This window comes from Hydra vulgaris, chromosome 04, assembly GCF_038396675.1.
Source record: "Hydra vulgaris chromosome 04, alternate assembly HydraT2T_AEP".
Lineage (NCBI taxonomy): Eukaryota > Metazoa > Cnidaria > Hydrozoa > Anthoathecata > Hydridae > Hydra > Hydra vulgaris.
Genome location: NC_088923.1, coordinates 4457690 through 4475000, shown reverse-complemented (window position 1 = coordinate 4475000; position 17311 = coordinate 4457690). Strand labels below are relative to the sequence as shown.

The following is a 17311-nucleotide window of genomic DNA, read 5'->3' as shown; positions in this document are numbered from 1 at the left end:
AACAAAATTAAATACTATCAACGTATACAATTATGATTAATTTAATACTTTTGTTAAAATAAGTTTATGCTAATTTACTTTTTATTCAACTAAACTTAATCATATTTTAGATTTAAGTGAAATATTTGAGTTGTTGTAGTTGTTGTTGCGTTAAGTCGATTTTGTAATCTTTGGTATCGATTTTTTGACATAAAAAAAAAAATGATTTTCTTACTGCTGTTATTATTGGTGATTTTTTTCGCGTTATGCTAACGTTGTTGCTGCTTTTGTATATTACATAGTACATTATACAGTATTATATAGTACATTGAAGTATATATAACAAAGTATTTTATATATTACATAGTACTTATACATTATATTATAATTACTTACATTGATAACTACTACATATATTTAATATTTTAAATCGAAATATATATATATATATATATATATATATATATTTCGAAATATATATATACATATATATATATATATATATATATATATATATATATATATATATATATATATATATGTATATATATATATATGTATATATATATATAAGACTCTTTAACATTTAATGGGTTCCTACCCAGCGGGCGTTTGTTTTTAAAAGAGACGTTCTAAATATATTTTAAATGTCTTTTTAACGTCTTCTAAACATTTTTACTTATATATATATATATATATATATATATATATATATATATATATATATATATATATATATATATATATATATATATATATTAGGGTGTCCCAAAAAACAACATTTTTGAAAAATCTTTGTTGCCACCCCCTTAATGTGTTCTATAAGATAAAATAACACTGGATTTAAAATATATTTGAATAAAAAATATTTTTTTGTGGTGGCACAAGACTCTTTAACATTTTTTTAACTTTATGAGTCCCTACCAGCGGGCGTTTGTTTTTAAAAGTAACGTTCTAAATGTCTTTTTAACGTCTTATAAACATTCTTACTTAAAGAACGTTTAAAAGACGTTTAGAATACGTTTAAAAGACATTTAAACGAACAAATGCCCGTAGGGTAATATTACCAAGAAATTTTTTTTTTTAAATTATTATTTTAGATTTAAGTGAATTAAAAATGAGGATTTTTTAACTAAAAACGAAAAATAGGGAATTTAACAAGATTTTTTAATTATAATTTTTTTAGCAATGTTTTTTTTATAAAATGATAATTATTTTTAAAATTTTTATATAATTTTGCTTCTTTTGAGACCTAATAAGATACACTTTTGAAGAAATATTTTTTTTGATAATTATAGGGACCCGTCTGATGTTCATTCGTCTTGGGGCACCACTAAAAAAATTTTTTCAAATATTTTTGAAATCCAGTGTTATTTTATCAGTTAGAACACATTAAGGGGGTGGCAACATAGATTTTTCAAATATATTGTTTTTCGGGACACCCTAATACGTATATATATATATATATATATATATATATATATATATATATATATATATATATATATATATATATATATATATATATATATATATATATATATATATATATATATATATATATATATATATATATATATATATATATATATATATATATATATATATATATATATATATATATATATATATATATATATATATATATATATATATATATATATATATATATATATATATATATATATATATATATATATATATATATATATATATATATATATATATATATATATATACATCTTTTTGCAAGTATGGTAACCAAGGTAAGACAAAAATTATGTGAAAGTATAAGAAAAAATTTTTTTGCTTTAGACTTTTTGCCTGGATTAAAATTTATTTCGAATTTTTTTTTAGAATTATATTGAAAAATAATTTATTGTAAAAATATTTTTCTTTAATGAGTTTAGTCTTTTGTTAATTATGTTAATTATGTTAATTATGTTTTAATTAGTTATAAGCATAAGCATAAGTATCTTTTTTACTTGATTAATAATTACCAAACTCTAACCGTTAAATATAGTTTAATTATAATGATAAAGAGAATATTAAACAAACATCAAGACAAATTTATAATATAGCATTGCGAACAGACTACGTGTTTAGTACTCACAGAGATTTTAGTTCTCAAAATAGCGAACAAGATTAATAAGCTCGAATCCTAGATAGGTAGCTCTTTTTCTCCAAACATAAGCTCACAATACTTATCTTATTCGGAATAATGTATATGCTTCCTGCTGATTTATTTTTATAACAATTTAAGCTAGATAATGCGGTAAATTAGAATAAGTTTTTGTAATTAAAAATACTATAAAGTACTATAAAAATAAGTTTTTAAATTTTGGCTACTTATGATTTGCAATGTTATAAAAACTCACTTAACAGTTTACGGCATTTTACTCACGTGACAACTTTACCTGAAAATTACTTAAACACAGACCAGATCTTAGACCCAGACCACTTCATAAATTCCAGGTTTCAACATTTTTTCTTTAACGCTAATCTTACTCTAATAAATTTCCAGATTCCTAGATAAATTCACCGGTATCGGCAAGAAAACTAAGTAATGTGGGCATATTTTTCACACATAGCAACTTTTTTGCGTTAAATGTCAATTCCGAGACTTCGAGATTAAAATTAACATCACTTTCCAGTTCTCGTAGCTTTCCTATTTGTGAACTGTTTAAATCTTAAAATCTTTACAAAATTTACTAATGATTTAAATTTGATTATGCAGAATTAGTTAAAAGATTTCTATGCTGCAAATATTTCTATTCTGAAAACAACAAACAATTTTGTTTCTGTTTCTATTTAATTTACAGTCAACCCACTTTTGAAATTTTCAAAAGTGGGTTGACTGGCTGGACCTTCTAGTTTTTTCACCTTTTTTTGTGAGTGGAACTTTCCCAATATAAATTAGTTAATCACAAACTAATGTTTATAAAATATTACGATGTATTAGATGAAGCACTTTTACTGACAGTATATTTAATCCACATTTATTATGCACTTGAGATACTGCTTGATAAACTCTTGCTTTTAATTAAAAAATTTAATTAAAAGCAAGAGTTCGCTCCTGATAGAAAACAAATATAGAAAGTTTTTCTATGATTGTTACCGGCGGATGCAGCATTTTTTATGTTTGAAATAGCTAACTTCAAAAATAGAACAAATTCCAAACATGTTTATACTTATGTCGAATAAGAATGCCTGGGAACAAAAATGCCATAAGATTTTTGCTACATCTTCCCCCAAGCGTGAGGGCGATAAGTTTATAAAATAATTTTTTTACTATTCTTTACTAAATATTGATTAATAAATTTTAAAGTTCATAAAATAATCTCTTAGCTTTAAGAAATTATGACCATATAAAAAATGAACCCTCACAATTGGAGGGGGACAAAAGTTTTATAAGTTTTAATGCATAATTTTTTCAAAGCTAAAAGATTATTGTATGAATTTTAAAGTTTATCGATGCCTATATTTTTGTTGAAAATAGTAAAAAAACATTTTAACAACTTATTGCTCTCACGCTTGGGACAGGTGTTGTAGCTCAAACATCAAAAAATCCGCCACTGCCTATATACACCTTACTGTATATTTATAGTAACATCCTTAGTATTTTCATCATTTGTAATAAACCCTTCTGTTCTTTTGACTGTTCCTTTGACTTTCGCATTTTTGCTTTTTAAAATGGCAGAGAAAAAATACTTTGATTAATTTTGACTAGGAGACCTTTTGGAAGTGACTTTGTGTTACTTCCAAATGGAGCCTTTTAAAATTGTTAGATCCCACCGAATTGGAGGTGTGGGGAGCCTAGTCAAGACTCTGAAAGAACTAACGCAATGAAAGATAAAACTTGTTATAACTTTTATAACTATAAAATTTGTTATAACTATATGAACATATTATACTTTGTTCAGTAGTCCCAATAATGTTTGGTTGTCGGTTTGTACGTGAATAATAAGAATATATAAGTATTGCCAACGTGGTTCGCTCATGCCAAGGTTTCTTATTAGGTATTTTTGTTAGCACATTATTTTCTAGAATTAGGCGGAAAATTTATTAAAATCTGGAATGAAGAATTTAAGTATGAAATAGGGAAAGCAACTTTAGTGAACTGAAGTGAAACTGAACTGAAGTACTTTGAAAAATCGTAGTTTAAGAGTATTATATCAGTTTGTTGATTCCTGGTTTACGTAAGAGCATAAATCATGTCTGTAAGCATGCGAGACAGTGTTTGTATACGGTGTAACTGATTCCAAAAACAATTCCACAAAATCTAGATTGTAAACAACATTTATAAGACCAATAAAAATATTAGCCTGTATATCCAACGTTACATAAAAGTATTTTATTAATATGTCCCAGGCTTTATTGTGAAGAATGTCAACAAATTTGAAACGCATTTTAAGATAAGTCAATAAATACACGATCGAGAAACTAAAAAAAGTTAATTTAAAATTATAAAATTTTGACTTATTATCAAAACTTTCATTTATTTTTGATGTTTCATAAAATTAAAATTAATTAAACTAATTTTGCGTAATTCTACTTAAAAGTTGAGAAGAATAAAGTAAAATAATTATTGAAAATATTTTATTTAATGTTTTAAAATTTGATGATTTAAAAATTTGACGTTTTAAAGTTTGATGTTTTAAAATTCATTTCCCGGGAAAAAAAAGCAAACTTATATATCAGAGAAAAAATATAATTAAAAGAAATAACCGTTTTTTGAATTTACATTTTTTGCATTAAAAAACTTATTAAAAAATTTCTAATAAGTGGTTTCTAAACTCATAAATTGTCAAAATTTACATTTTCCAAAATTCTCTATTAAATGTGTTCCGAATATAACTATAACTTCTCAAAGTTGTCAAGATTGCATCATATAATTAATGAAAGAAATTTCTAGTCAAATTATTTTTATTAGTTTCTAGACGAAGCACGATAAGTGGTCAATTCACCAAAAACAATTCAAAACAAACACAAACGCTTTTACACTAAACAACTTTTAAGAAAATATGTTCGTGCAATGAAGGACGTAGCTAAAGGCATAATAAAATGCGTACACAAGTGGCGTCAAGTGCTAACGATAAGCAAAATCGGTTTCAACAACAAAACTAATAGTTTTGCTTTTTTATAAAAAAAGTTAAAGTATTAAAGGAAAATACTAGCAATAATAATAAGTAAAGCAACAACATGCATACATACACAACAGCACACATACACACACATTTATAAATATATATCTCGGTATTTACTTAAAATTCTTTGCCTGTATTTCATTTATCAATATGATGTATCGTTAAAACGAAAGAGTTTTGCTAAATTTAGTAATTTAGCAAACGACAAGCAAGTACTTGATAACTTTGATAACTTAAATTATTAATAAAAGATATTATTTATAATTTTAATTTTTATTGATTTTATCTTGTCAATTTTATTACTAATAATAACAAATTTGACGAATTATATATATATATATATATATATATATATATATATATATATATATATATATATATATATATATATATATATATATATATATATATATATATATATATATATATATAAAATAAATAAGGAATACTAATCTTCAATATAAAAAAAAATACAAGCAATAATCAAATTATTAGAATACAAACAAGCTAATTAATAACTCATTATATAAAATAACCTTTTTAAATTTGACATTGCTTAATCGTTTTATCACATGCACATCGATAAAGGCGTACATTCATTTTTAATGTGATTATATGCAAACAAAGGAAATATAATAAAACAACAAGAATCCTTAGTTTATTGAGTTATAAACATCGTCTCTAAATTTAATCAAACATTATAAAAGAGTCGAATTACTCCTGGCTGAGTTATTTTGAACAATGTTTTAAAAACTTGTTGAAGAATCCAGAAATCACGAACTCCAAGAATCTAGTTGAATTATAATTGAAAAAAAACAACGATTCAAAGCAATCGTTTACATATAATTAGGTTTACAATAATTAAAAGTTATCAGTAAAGGATGGGCGTTATTTTATGCTTAAGAACTGTAACTGTATTATTTTTCCATAAATTTTTTTTATCATATAATGATATATATATGTATATATATATATATGTATATATATATATATATATATATATATATATATATATATATATATATATATATATATATATATATATATATATATATATATATATATATATATATATGTATATATATATATATATATGTATATATATATATATATATATATATGTATATATATATACATATATATATATATATATATATATATATATATATGTATATATATATATATATATATATATATATATATATATATATATATATATATATATATATATATATGTATATATACAAATGACTCAATAGTTATAGTTTTTTATCATTTCAGTGTTATTGCCATATGAGCAAAGCGTATACATATTATAGATTGTATGTGTTTTATTCAACTTGGCTTTGACGGTTCTCTGCTTAGTTTTTCTTTTGTTTGTTGTCAATATATAGAAAAGGAATTTTCACAAATAAAAGCTTTTCTATACAAAGAAATATATTTACAAAAGAAAAGCACAACCTTTTTAGTGTACATTCTCTACCCCTTCATCAATTTTCAAACTTATTTTTAGTTCTGGGATACGTAACTATATGAGTTTGTACGATTTTAACTTTACTAAGATTATGCAATTAAATAAATTTTTCTCTGATATTATTATATGTTCTACATTACACTGGAAATCTCGACAAAAAGTGTGATCGAGAGTTATTTTAATTAATCTTTGACAGCATTTACTTATTTGTTTGTTGTTAATATGGTATTTATAACTTTTTTTAACTGATAATTATAAAACTTATTTTTAAATTGTTCAAGACACACACACAAACACACACACACACACACACACACACACACACACACACACACACACACACACACATATATATATATATATATATATAGAGAGAGAGAGAGAGAGAGAGAGAGAGAGAGAGAGAGAGAGAGAGAGAGAGAAAGAGAGAGGGAGTGAGAGAGAGAGTAAATAATAACTTTGGTGCAAATGCAAAAAGAGAGTAAGTTTATGTAGGTAAGCAGTGACTGATATATTCCTGAAAGCTTAATAGAGACTAAATTTAGCTTGTGTTCCAAGTTAACTTAGGTTAATAAAACTTGTTAAAAATACATTCTGTTTATTAGATCCTAAATTTAGCTCGTGTTTCAGGTAAATATAGGTAATAAAGCTTATTAAAAATATATTCTGTTTATCATATTTAAACAATTAAAAATTAAATGCTGAAACTGTTAAAAAGTAAAATTAGTTTTAATAAAACTGCGATATATTTTATGGCGTTAAAATTTTTCAACTTTATCAACAATTAATAATTTTTACGTGTTTGATACAGATTGATACAATATTTCTGGAAGAGACGTTTTTTGAAAGAGCAATTAGCTTGTGTAGACTTTCTTAAAACATTTTTAACCTAATAGAATCTAAACTGAATTTAAATATGCTTAGAATAGTTATACTATATATCACCATGATCGGTTGAAATTTGGACGATTTTAAATTAAGTTTTCTCAAAAACCACATAATCTATTGTAATGACTTTTTTTATAATGATGCTTACATAATTATTCTTTATTTCAACAAATTCACCCTTAACTTTACGACGTTCAAGTAATTTGATTTTTTTGTAAAGTACCCGCCATAATCTCCACAATTTTACTTTGCGTCATTTTTTTTGTCGCATTAATCCGTAAATCACGAAATTTTTTAACACTATTTGCACATTTGCCTCTTTTCCTCAATGTTCTTTTCACAATTGCCCAGTAAGATTCGATTACTCGTTGCCTCGGACTGTTTGGTGGATTAGCATCCTTTTGAATAAAAATGACTCTATTTTTCTTATACCACTTCATTACTTTTTTGGAATAGTGGATCGATGCCAGATCTAGTCAAAATAAGGTTGGTTGTTTGTGCTTTTTAATTAGAGGAAGAAATTTTTTCAAGCATTCAGTCACATATAGATCTGATGTCAAAGATTGATTTGTTATGAAAGGAGAGCCTTTAAACCACAACTGCGAATAGCCTGCCATACAAGGAACTTGGGAGCAAATTTTTCAACTCAAATGTACTTAAATTTGTCAGAAGCTTTATAACGTTTTGACTGATATTAGTATTGATTTCGATGAATTGAGTCGTCAATTAATTTAGGTACTTTTTGGAAATAAATCTTGTTATTTAACCACTTCCCGATTTTCTTTTTACGGTTTTATTTTCCTTATAACTATTTATAACAATTCTAACAGTTGGTTTTGGAACTTTACATTTTTTTGAAATCATAGAATATGAGAACGATAAATTTTGAAATGTAAAATTTCGAAATTTTATTTCAACTTTCAGACTCTTTACTCAACATTGAAGAAACTAATGAGAAGTAAACAAAACTGCACCCACTCACAAAAAAACTAATTAAAGCATCATTATAAAAAAAATCCATTGATTAAGTGGTTTTTGAGGAAACTCAATTTAGAATCGTCCAAATTTCAATCGATCATGGTGATATATAGTATAACTATATATCACCATGATAATCAACTCAAAACATATAAATATATCTTTATTGTTTATTGAAATACCTCAGTAGAAAGCTAGAAAAATACTTGCTTCTTGACAATTATTGTACAGAAAATGTTTTTTTAAATTCCTAAAAGCAAATAAAATTCGAGTGCAAACAAACTAAAATCAAGAAATCAAAGTTAAACTGAATTTAAAATTCTAATTTATCAGAAATCAAAGAAATGTAGATATTAAGAGCATACGCATACTTGGTTCACATTTACTCTATATAAGCATTTAGTTAATTAGATTTTTTTGTGACTTAGACGAAAAAAATGTTTTTCCTGGGGTAAGTACTTTAGAATTTTAAAAGAAATGATTGTAAACTCTTATTAAAATATTTTTCTAATTACTTTAATTTAGATTAATATATAAAAACAAGACCAAAAAAAGACCAAAGTCAAAGATAAAGAATCATAATTTAACAAATGGAAAAAGGTGTAGCTTTAAAAAACTTCCAAGACGGATCAATATTATTTGATACACTGCATATGAAAGCAGAGGTAAATATTTAAAACTCGTTTTCAAATAAACTTTTCATTATTTTACTTTCAGATTTGCGTCATTTTTTCGGCTATAAAATATGTAACTTGAGCACTAATTATTCAACTTGAAGAAAATAAGTTTTGAACAGATGTTATTCTTTACACCATACTTACGCGACCATGTACATTTACACTATACTTACGCGACCATGTACATTTAATGAACTCTGCGTTTTTCATTAAAAATCCGCCCATCCCTAAAAATATAATCCTTTCTATATCATTCTTCTTATATTTATATATTATATATACTATATTTCTATATCGTTCTTCCCTAAAAAATATAATCATTTCTAGATCATTCATATCAAGACTAAAAAAAAATCGAAAAACACTAAATAAACCTTTGAAAATATTTTAAATCTCTTCTTTTTCGAATTTTAAAAATGAACTTCTCTGTTATAATAAAAAGCTCTCATCGCTTTACTTTGAAAATCTTCTAAATGTTCTTAAATTTTTAACTACTAAGTAAATATTTTTTTATTTAATCTTCTATCTTTATTTCTATTAACCCTGTTACTTTTCATAAAAAAATTGAACAAAAAAATAACGTTAATATTACTTCTTGCAATATCTATTCTGGTTATAACTTTATAAGTTATAAATGCAAAAAATAAATTAAATAAAAAAAAATTGAACAAAAAATAAAAACTTAGGAAATGTAAAACTAGATGAAAAATAATGATGTACAAATCTTTTCTTACAATAATCAATTTGATAATATAGTATAAATATTTTGCTTAAAAATTTTTCAGTTACAATTTTTACAATATTATTTTGATAACAATTTTAATCTATTATTTTATAAAATGATTATTTTAGAAATTTTTATAATTTCGCAACCGAGGCGATCTATACTGATGGTCTCTTCATCGCGCAACCGTTAGCCGTTACTGGGGACCTATTATTTTCCCAGATTATTAGCAGCTCTGCATTAAAAATTTATAAGTTAGAGTCAAATTAAAACTATTAATGAGTTAAATTAGTTTACTTAGAAATATTTATATTAGAGCGTAATAAAAAGTTAGAATTTACACACACACATAAACAAAAAATATTTGCATATATTTTAACAACAAATCATTATTTTCTAAATAAATTTTTGATAACTCAAATATTTTTAATGTTGGTTCTTTGCTAGATTTTGGTGTAATTTGTGCAACAAAATCGTTTAAAAATATATCAGCATGTGTAGTTGCTATATTTCTGATTAATTTCAAAATAGTAAAACTCAGAAACTAACCAAAAGATTTCATTCAAGGACTTAAAACAAACTTTATCTTTCATCGAATGAAATAAGCAAAAAAAAACTTATTAGTATACATTGTGGAATTTTAAGACCACCACGATCTATTGACTGGTAGTCACCAAACTTTTCATAATAAAGTAATGTTTGATCGAACAAATTGTTTTCATTATAATCATTTCTACATACATAACCAGCAATACATATCTAAAACATTTTAGTAGTATCAGAAATTGATAATCACATAAAACACATGCAAGAAGCACACTCATGACCTGAATTAAAGTTAAAAGAGTCGATATTTAAAGAAAACAACAGTGATGGGTGATTTATATGGAAATTTCTATAATTTGTTGAACATTTATAAAGTAATTCTTTTTCCAAATGGTCACTTGTAAACATACCAAGATGAATGTAATCTTGACTCATTGCTAATAAATACAGTATCATTAAATAACTGCTTAACTCCTTTGCCATTTTTACAACACATTTCAAGAGCCATATCACCAAACTGAAGTCACAGATAACAACTTTTACATCACCAGAGAATGATTTAGTAGGTCTTAGGATAGAGTTTATTTGTTCAAGAAAAAATTCAAATTTAAATTGGGATCATCATATATAGAATTTTAGGACCACCTTTTAAATAGAATATCATATTTCCAAACATAGTTTCAGCCAATAATGATGGATCATCTAAAGATTTACCCAATAATATCCATCTATGGTACAGCGTCATTTTTTTTACATATACTTCACCATGAATAATTGCATACATTTTTTGTTTTTCTTCAATGTTTTTAAAAACTGAGTCTAAGAAGCATAAATTTAAAAAAGCATCACAGATTTTGTATCAGTTGTCAAAGTAAAAACTGACAGCAATTCCAAATCATATCTTAGTTAATTGCATAAAGCACAATATGTTGAAAAATATTCATAACTACGTACAATTGTATGTTGCATATACTTTGTTTCCAATCATCTTTGCAGACTCAACTGATATTAGTTGCTGAATGTTTTTCTTATGATCTGCCTAAATGAGATTTAAAAAATGTACAATTTCCTTAAACTTTGACCAAGAATCTACAATACTTATATACGAATTTTACATTAATTTTATATGAAACATTATTCCACAATGGAATGTTTCATAAGGTAAATTCTTAAAAATTTCAACAAGAAATAGAGGAAAACCCATTATAAATTATATTTTTAACCATATATGTTACTTGTTGAAATTAAAATGTTATTAGATTAGATTAGATAAAACATTTTGAAAATAAATATATGTTGCCATACAAAAAAAATAACAATGAAGTTCATCAATTGTAACATTTTGAACAACGCTTAAAGATTTCTGTGTTGTGCAATGAATGATAATGGATTAGGTATTTGGCTTGAAGGTATTTGTGGCCATACAGAGGGTGGCATTTTTGATTGTCGTTTTCCTATTACTTTTTCAAAAATTGCTGGCCAATGTAATTGGTAAATAAGAGTTTCATATGAAACTAAAAGATTAAAATTTAGAATACTTTTTATCCAAATACAATTTTGTTCTTTATCTTTAGGAAATCAATAACTGGTATTTTTTCTAAGATTTTATTTCTATTTATTTATTTATTTCAGACAACATGTAGTTCATAAGTTAACGAGTAATAAGGTCCATAGTTAAACTAAACATAATAATTATGTTTAATACATACATTGTTGCATTGTTACAAACACAAGCAGTACATCTTAAATAACTTTTGACTTTTAGTTTTTACATAAATTCATCTGTTGAATCATCTGTTGAGAATATTTGTATATATATAAAAATTTAATCTCTCTATTTCTATCAGCATTATCAGTGAAACTGCTTTCAAGTATGTTCACAAAAACCAATTCACAACCAGCTAAGGTAAACTGAGGAAATTTGTATAAAACAATACTACATTTCTGTTTTCGATTAAAAACCATACACACTGTTTTCTTGGTATTAAATGACGTATTAACAGTTAGTAATTTTTGCAATGCAAATCAAGATGGTGCAATTAAGACAATATCGTCTGCATATGCCAGAAGATTCAAAAAAATGCCACCTATGTTACATCCAATATGCAAATTCATAATATTAAAAATCAGTTTTCGTATATAAAATTGAAACAAGAACGGTAAAAAAATCCAACCTTGCCATTCATTACTGCTTATATGAAAGATATCAGAGTTTAATTCTGCTATTATTTGTACCAAAATGCAAGTAGACAGAAAACATTCTATTTTATTATTTTTGGTACTTTGATAGTTAGTTTTTCATATACACATTACTATTTTGGCATCTCTAAAGTATAATTAAGAGAATATAAAAAAGTCTATAACATAGAAAAATATGTAATCCCTAACACCAGCCCTCGGAATTAGTGAAAATGAGGTCGGCAATATTTTGCCAACCTTAATGTCAGAGATCAGTATTAGAGTGGCAAAAAAAATCTTGACACTAAAGTTACACAATAAAACATAAAAACGAAGTCAGAAATTTTTGCTGACCTCAAACACTTCTAGATCAGCAGTTAGGTCAGCATTGCCTAATACCATCCCAAATTCCGAGAACTGATATATATATATATATATATATATATATATATATATATATATATATATATATATATATATATATATACACACATACAAAAAAAACAGAATGTAAATAATTATTTAACAGATTAATATTTAACAGTAAAAATAATACTTTTTGGAAAATCTATTTCTGTATGTATGTATGTATGTATGTATGTATGTATGTATGTATGTATGTATGTATGTATGTATGTATGTATATATATATATATATATATATATATATATATATATAAACACACACACACAGTATTGTTCAAATTATTACGATAATTGACAAAAAACTTGTTTTTTACACTATAAATTTGTTTTTATTCCTCGTATTCAATATATAAGCCCAAATTTAGCAAACATAGATGTACTGCATACAATTTACTGATTGTGCATATGTTTTCAGTATTTGGTTGCACCACCCTTGACTTTTATAAGCCCTGCAATTCTATTCGACATACTTGCATAGTATTTGGAAATAAACTGTGTGATATCCGGATTGTGATACCATACATGATTAATGCATTCGATTAGGTCACATTTGTTAGTGGTGGTGACCTTGTTTACTCTGTCTTTCAGATTGTGCTATATCCCTTCAATTGGGTTCATATCAGGACTACTTGCCGGCCAGGGCAACACTTCCATATCAATGTCAACAAAGTAATCCTTGATAATGTTTGCTGTATGGCAGGGTGCCCCATCTTGCATGTAAATGCAGTTCCCATCAGGAAACCAGTCCTCTAGTTGAGGAATCAGGCAAGTTCTCATCACTTTCTTGTACTGTTTCGCATTCATCATGCCATCTGCAATGTATAGACGTCCAGGTTCTTTGAAAGATATCATGCTCCAAACCATGACTTTAGTCAGATGTTTGACCTTCTGCGCCAGACACTGTGGAAGAAACTCTTTTCCTGGCCTTCTTCTTACATAGCGGCAATCGTTGTCCAATATTTCCAGTTTTGATTTATCCAAAAAATGTGCTGCTACTCACCTAAAGTGTTCATTTCAACCATCAATCTGCGTGATGTTATCTTGCGGTTAGATTAAGAGAGTCTCGCCAAAGCTCAAGTATCTTGTTGTGATGATATCCGCTTTCTTGCGTATTTTCCTTTACATTTTGGAGTACCAGTTGAGCCATGTTGCATGTTCTTTTTTATGCTTGACACGATGCTCTAAGTCACCCCACATTTTAAAGCTATCTGACATTGAGTAAGCTCTGTATTCTCCAAGAGAACTTTAACCTGACCCCTTTTACGGGGAGATTTTTTTTTCCCCCATTGCTACTAAAGTAAATAAATAAAACAATTAAACACTGAAGACTATTTTTATTTTGTACATGAAGTTGATGGTCTAGTTTCAGGACCTCAAATCAAGTCATTTCTGGTAGCCTAACTTCTTGCAAAAAAATCCCTGCCTAATTGCAAATAATTGAAAAAATTGAATATTCATACCTAAGAACATTACTAACGTATTTTTTAAAATTTTAAAATACAAATCTAATATGCAGGCACTAAAATCTCACAGTAATCCCCCAGGTATGATATTAATCATAATATTTATCTACTATAATGCATTTTAATGACAAAAAGTACAAGTAAAGTTTATTTTAAAAATTTTTCTCAATTATCATAATAACTTGAACAGTACTGTATATATATATATATATATATATATATATATATATATATATATATATATATATATATATATATATATATATATATATATATATATATATAAATTAGTAAAAAACACTTATCTAACTTTTATCTTCGACTTGCAGTTTCACCATTGCTGGATCATCAGGAAGAGCAATGGTGAAACTGCAAGTCGAAGATAAAAGTTAGATAAGTGTTTTTTACTAATTTATTATTGCTCTGTTCTTTAAGAACATTGAGCACTCTATTTGTAAAATACACTAACATAATTTACATATATATATATATATATATATATATATATATATATATATATATATATATATATATATATATATATATATATATATATAAATATATATATATATATATATATATATATATATATATATATATATATATATATATATATATATATATATATATAAATTAGTAGAAAATCACTTGAAAATTTTTTTTTTCATTTAACAGTTTCATCAATAAAGATTCATTAAAAAGATTTATGATGAGTCTTTATTAATGAAACACTATGTTAAATGAAAAAAGTTTTTGTTAAGTGATTACTAATTTATTACTAATTGCTCTGTTCTATACGTTTTAAAATTGTTTAAATATATACATATATTAGGACAAAACCAACATTTTTGAAAAATATATGCAGAGACCCCCTTAATGTGTTCTATCTAATACAAAAACACTAGATTTAAAATTTTTTTGAAGAAAAAATATTTTAAGGGGTCCCTCAAGACCCTTGAATATGTAATAGGTCCCTAATATTTTCAAAAAAAAAATTATTACTAATTGCTCTGTTCTCTGTTTATTTGAAAAAATTTTAACTTATTTATCAAAATTGTCATAAAAATACATTAAAAATACATTTTTTTGTTTTTTGTTAAAAAATGTAATTTTTCATGTAAAAAACCAAAAATAACAATTCTATAATTGAAATCTATATTATTTTTGAAATCTTTATATAATTTTGCTTTATTTGAGTACCAGGTTGACATACTGTTGAAAAACTTTTTTTTTGAAAATATTAGGGACCCATTAAATATTCAAGGGTCTTGAGGGACCCCTTAAAATATTTTTTATTCAAAAAAAATGTTAAATCTAGTGTTTTTGTATTAGATAAAACACATTAAGGGGGTCTCTGTATATATTTTTCAAAAATGTTGTTTTTTGCGACACCCTAATATATATATATATACATATATATATATATATATATATATATATATATATATATATATATATATATATACTAGATACACATACATATATGGATGCAGCATAAAACATACACATTTCATACTGTATAGGTAGCTGCGGGGGCTTCAGCACATACATCGACTGACTAAATAGGAAGAACATGTGAGTGCTGCTATATTGACTAAGGGTTTGGGCAATAATTATTTTGTCAATATTCTTTACTTTTTTCTTCTTTTTCGAGGAAATTGTGTCTTTAGATACATATTACCAGTTGAATATATATATGAATATTGTTTGATGACTTCAATTGAAGGGCTTATTGTAAAACAATGACAAGCCACAAAAACAAACATTTGAGAAAAATGACTTTTAAGCTTTATTTAAATCTATAAAATCAGTGCTCTCAGTAAGATGATTTTATAATTATAGCTCCAATCTTAAGAATTATGCCCTAATATCTTTTTGGCTATTGCATATACTATTTATGATTATAAAAATGATAATAACTCATTTTTGAAAAAAGTGTGGCTTGTCATTGTTTCACAATAAGCCCTTCAATTCATACAGTTTTATGTAGGTTCTTCATGCGATATAAAATTTTAGAAATTTAAATTAAAAAAAAGTGTAGCATGTATTGTTTTGCAAAATTAGTGATTTTAAGTTATCAGCTTCAGTGGTAATCAGCTGAATGTTGTTCTTAAAAAAACATTTAGTTAAAAAATTTTTTTGTATTTTATATCTATTAACCTTTTTACATAGCATATCCAATGTGCCATTCCAAATGAACATTAATATACAGCAGGAATATATAAAGACCAACAAAGTATAAAAAAACAAAACAAAGTTTTTATTGATAATTAAACAATTTAGCATTTTGTATGTAGGCATTAAACCATTTTGTAATCATAATATACCACTTTTGCAGTTTAGTCCGAGGCATAGATTCTTATTAAAAGAAACTTGCTGTATGAAAGAAACTACTTGTTAACTTTTAAGACTTTGCAATGACAGTTTGAAAAAAAAACTTATTGGAAAAATCCTTCTAATAATTTTACATGTATTTTGTGAACGGTAGCTTAAAATAAATAAATAAACTATATCCAATACTGTATGTTCGATTACATTGATTTTAATTGTATTCACATGCTATGAGTCTTATCATTCGTAGAGCTCGACACCAGACTAGCTTAACGTTATCCAAATAAAACTTGTTTTTAAAAATGTTTTTTTAAATGTAAAAATGGAAAAGATAAACTCAAAAAATTATCTAAAACTTTTAAAAAAATGACTACCAATTCCACTAAGTCAACCTTGCATGCAGGATCTATTAAACTGCTATTATAAACTTTTACTTCAATAAAAACTCAAAAAAATACGTTTTGTTTACGAGAAAAATTATTAATTGCTTAGCGGAGTCT

The 17311-nt window shown here is 25.1% G+C and overlaps 1 protein-coding gene and 1 long non-coding RNA gene across 2 annotated transcripts in view; one reads left to right on the top strand and one right to left on the bottom strand.

The window, feature by feature from the left end:
* LOC101235628 (nitric oxide synthase 1) overlaps positions 1 to 17311 on the top strand; it is a 153258-nt gene that overhangs the window by 2640 nt on the left and 133307 nt on the right. Inside the window, exon 2 of the mRNA XM_065795281.1 lies at positions 8992 to 9131. Within this exon, the coding sequence (XP_065651353.1) occupies positions 9057 to 9131 (75 nt within the window). The 5' untranslated portion in view covers positions 8992 to 9056. The remainder of the gene's footprint in view (positions 1 to 8991; positions 9132 to 17311) is intronic.
* LOC136079523 (uncharacterized) lies at positions 9846 to 12735 on the bottom strand. The gene is made up of 2 exons (XR_010637984.1): positions 11368 to 12735; positions 9846 to 11232 (listed from the first exon to the last, which is right to left on the bottom strand). It is a non-coding gene; the product is annotated as an uncharacterized LOC136079523 (long non-coding RNA).